Source organism: Cynoglossus semilaevis, unplaced genomic scaffold, assembly GCF_000523025.1.
Source record: "Cynoglossus semilaevis isolate Cse_v1.0 unplaced genomic scaffold, Cse_v1.0 scaffold1772, whole genome shotgun sequence".
In the NCBI taxonomy this organism is placed as follows: Eukaryota; Metazoa; Chordata; class Actinopteri; order Pleuronectiformes; family Cynoglossidae; genus Cynoglossus; species Cynoglossus semilaevis.
The window spans coordinates 35,026-39,280 of NW_007585154.1; the positions used below are offsets into that span (position 1 = coordinate 35,026).

Here is a 4,255-nt window from a genome sequence, read left to right on the forward strand (position 1 = left end):
AGAGAGTGGGGAAGAGCTCAGCTACAGACGTGAGTCACGACGTCTGTGGTTTTGTCCGACCGCAGATCAGCAACCGGTTTCCTTCCTCCTTCTGATTACTGGGGATTACCGCCCACCTTCCTCCCCCTCCCCTCCTGCCCCGCTTCTCTACCTCCTCCTCCTTCCTGAGTTTTTTTTTTTTTTCCCTCCGTTTGAAAACGTACTCCCAGATTTACGTTGTTTTTTTTTTCACCGCCCGTTCGCTAATTTCTTTCTTTCTTTCTCTCTTTCTTTCTTTCTTTCTTTTTTTCCGACACTCGCAGAACCTCCAGTGGGCTCGCGACGTGTTGCTAGGAAGCAGTATCCCATGGCAACAGCTCAAGCACATGCCGGCGCAAGGACTTTTCTGCGAACGCAACAAGACCAACCTGTTTAACGTGAGTACGAGGCACGGCGCACTTCGGAAAACACGCGATGTTGGGAACTGTCGGAAAAATTTTTTTTTTTTTTTTTGTTTTTTTTTTTTGCATGCAATACCATCTGTCACCACTAGGTTCATTAGGAGTTGTACCAGCCATTGAGGAATTACGAACAGGATTGCGTAATATCGGTGAGAATTGTTATCGGGATTTTTTTTTTTTTTTTGTTTTTTTTTTTTTCATGCAAAACCCTCTGTCCCCAACAGGTTCTTTTGGGGTTGTCCCAGCCATTGAGGAATTACGAACAGGATTGCGTAATATCGGGGAGAATTGTTATCGGGATTTTTTTTTTTTTTTTGTCTCATATTTTACATATATTTTTTTTTTCTTGTAATACCATCTGTCACCACTAGGTTCATGTCTATAAATACTAATGAACCTAGTGGTGACAAGTGGTATTAAAAATTTTTTTTTTTTTTTTTTTACTCATATTTTACATATATTTTTTTTTTCTTGTAATACCATCTGTCACCACTAGGTTCATTTTTACACCTAGTGGTGACTAGTGGTATTAAAAATTTTTTTTTATTTTTTTTTATTTTTTACCCATATGTTACATATATTTTTTTTTCTTGTAATACCGTCTGTCACCACTAGGTTAATTTGTATAAATCCTAATGAACCTAGTGGTGACAGGTGGTATTAAAAAAATTTTTTTTTTTTTTAAAAAAAAAAAAAATTTTTAAGTAAAAGTGAATTTTTTTCATTGTGTATCGGTTAAAATCGAATTAAGAATTTTTTTTTTTTCGGACGATATCGCCATGTCAGGACTCGGGAAAAATTTTGTTTTTTTTAAAACCTGGAAAAAAAAAAATTTTTTTTTTTCCAGGTTTTAAAAAAAACAAAATTTTTCCCGAGTCCTGACATGGCGATATCGTCCGAAAAAAAAAAAAATTTTTAATACCACTAGTCACCACTAGGTGTAAAAATGAACCTAGGGGGGACAGATGGTATTACAAGAAAAAAAAAAAAAAAAAAAAAATTTTTTTTTTTTTTTTTCCGATCACGAAATGCCCGCGCGCGGTTTGGCCCAGATGATGTCATCCGAAAAAAAATTTTTTTAAAGTAAAAGTGAATTTTTTTCATTGTGTATCGGTTAAAATCGAATTAAGAATTTTTTTTTTTTTCGGACGATATCGCCATGTCAGACATCGGAAAAATTTTTGTTTTCTTAAAATCTGGAAAAAAAAAAATTTTTTTTTTTTTAAAAATTACAATAAAATTAACATCCGATTTACGAACATTTATATACGACTATCATATCGCGATATATCGTTATACGTAGCGGCAATGCACGCCCCTAGTGGACACTCTAGGTAAATCTCAGTTTGTCACGTTTTTAATGATACACCTACGTTTCTCTGGGTGTCCCCATGTCACCACTAGGATTCCCGAGCAGAATTACATAATATCGATGAGAATTATTTTTTTTTTTTTCCGATCACGAAAAACCCGCGTGGTTTGACCCTTGTATCGTTATACATACACCAACGCACGCCCCTAGTGGACACTCTAGGTAAAGCGTCTCCATTTCGGATTTTTTTTTTTTTTTTTTTTCTCTAATATAATTTTCGGAGACAAAATAAACGTCAGAGGTCGGAAGTAAAAAAAAAAATCCGAAAAAAAATTCGAAGCATATTTCTGTTGTTACCGAAGTAGTCTGTAGGGTGGATGCTAACAGATTGTCGGTGCGGGGGGTGCTACATGCATACATACATATACACATATATACACATATGTATATATATACATATGCAGTACATGCATATATTTGCACATATACATGCATATACGCTGTCACACCAACTGTCGGAGCTTTACAGTTCTCTCTCCGCCGTCGCTTCAAATACATCGGAAATATTTTTTTTTTTTTTTTTTTTTTTTTTTCTTTGTATATATTTACCATCGGGAGATTCTTGGTCACAAAATATGAACGAACTCATTAGAAAGGATAATATTGTGTATTATGTTATATGTTGATATATGTATGTATATATGTATATATATATATATATATATATTTGTATATATTTATATATGTATGTATTGAGAGAAACAAAGTGATGTACTGTATATACATATATATCTACATGCATACATACATATACACATATATACACATATGTATATATATACATATGCAGTACATGCATATATTTGCACATATACATGCATATACGTATACATACATACATATACATATACATTCATATATACATATATATATACACACGTACATGTGTATATATATACAAATACAGACATACATATATGCATATACACATATATACATGCATATACACATACTTATATATATATATACAGATACATATATGTACATACACATACATACTCACATGTATACTTATACAGTACATGCACATATACATGCATATATACATATATATGCATATATATACACATATACATGCATATATATAAACATATACATACATACATATATACATATATACATATACACATATACATATATATGTAGATATGCTTACATACATTTATACGTACATACATACATACATATTTACATATATACATATACAGTACATGCATATATATGCACATATACATGCATATATATACACATATACACGCATATATATAAACATATACATACATACATACATATATACATATCTACATATACACATATACATATATATGTAGATATGCTTACATACATTTATACGTACATACATACATACATATTTACATATATACATATACAGTACATGCATATATATGCACATATACATGCATATATATACACATATACACGCATATATATAAACATATACATACATACATACATATATACATATCTACATATACACATATACATATATATGTAGATATGCTTACATACATTTATACGTACATACATACATACATATTTACATATATACATATACAGTACATGCATATATATGCACATATACATGCATATATATACACATATACATATATACATATACATGCATATATATGCATATATACACATATAATGCATATATATACATACATACACATATATGCACATATATACATATATGTATATACAGATACATATACACATATACATACATATACACATATACATACATATATACATACATATTAAAAAAAATGTCAAAATGAATTTCCTTATCCCCCTAAACTACAATATATATATATTTATATATTTTGGTTTTTTTTTTTAAAAAAAACCCAAAAGTACTCCTTTAGTTTCAGTCAGTGAGTAAACGTTGACTCCCGTCGTCACGTTAACGTTAACGTTAACGTCACGTCCTCGCAGACTACCTTACTGTCCTACTATAGTATATATATTACTGTATATATATATGTATATGTATATATATATATATACTGTAATGTCTACCTCAGAGAGAGAGAGAGAGAGAGAGAGAGACCCAGCAGCTGAGTGTGCAGTCCCACTGGTGAACACCGTGTGTCCCCCTCTCTCTCATCTGGGTCACGGTGTTCCACTGCTTTGTCCCCATTTGGGTTTGCGTTACGTAACGTAACGTACGCAGTAGTAGTTGATGAAGTCGTGATCGTGCAACGCAGCAGTAGTTGATGTAAGTACTGACGCTAGTTTTTCACGTTTGCGAAAACCATACGTACGTACTTTAAAAACCGAGACGTTCGACCCTCGTCGTTACTTCCTCCGTTGTCCACTGCGGTCGCGTTCCTGTCACCGTTACGGGTCGATCGTCGTAGTTGCATCGTGACGCGTATCGTACGTTTTGCAGCGCACTGCGATACTGCAGGTACGACAA

At 32.5% G+C, this 4,255-nt stretch overlaps 1 protein-coding gene across 1 annotated transcript in view; it reads left to right on the forward strand.

The window, feature by feature from the left end:
* The window catches only part of cabin1 (calcineurin binding protein 1), a 36,808-nt gene that overhangs the window by 28,652 nt on the left and 3,901 nt on the right, over positions 1-4,255 (forward strand). The window contains exon 27 of the mRNA XM_025053881.1: positions 303-416. Within this exon, the coding sequence (XP_024909649.1) occupies positions 303-416 (114 nt within the window). The remainder of the gene's footprint in view (positions 1-302; positions 417-4,255) is intronic.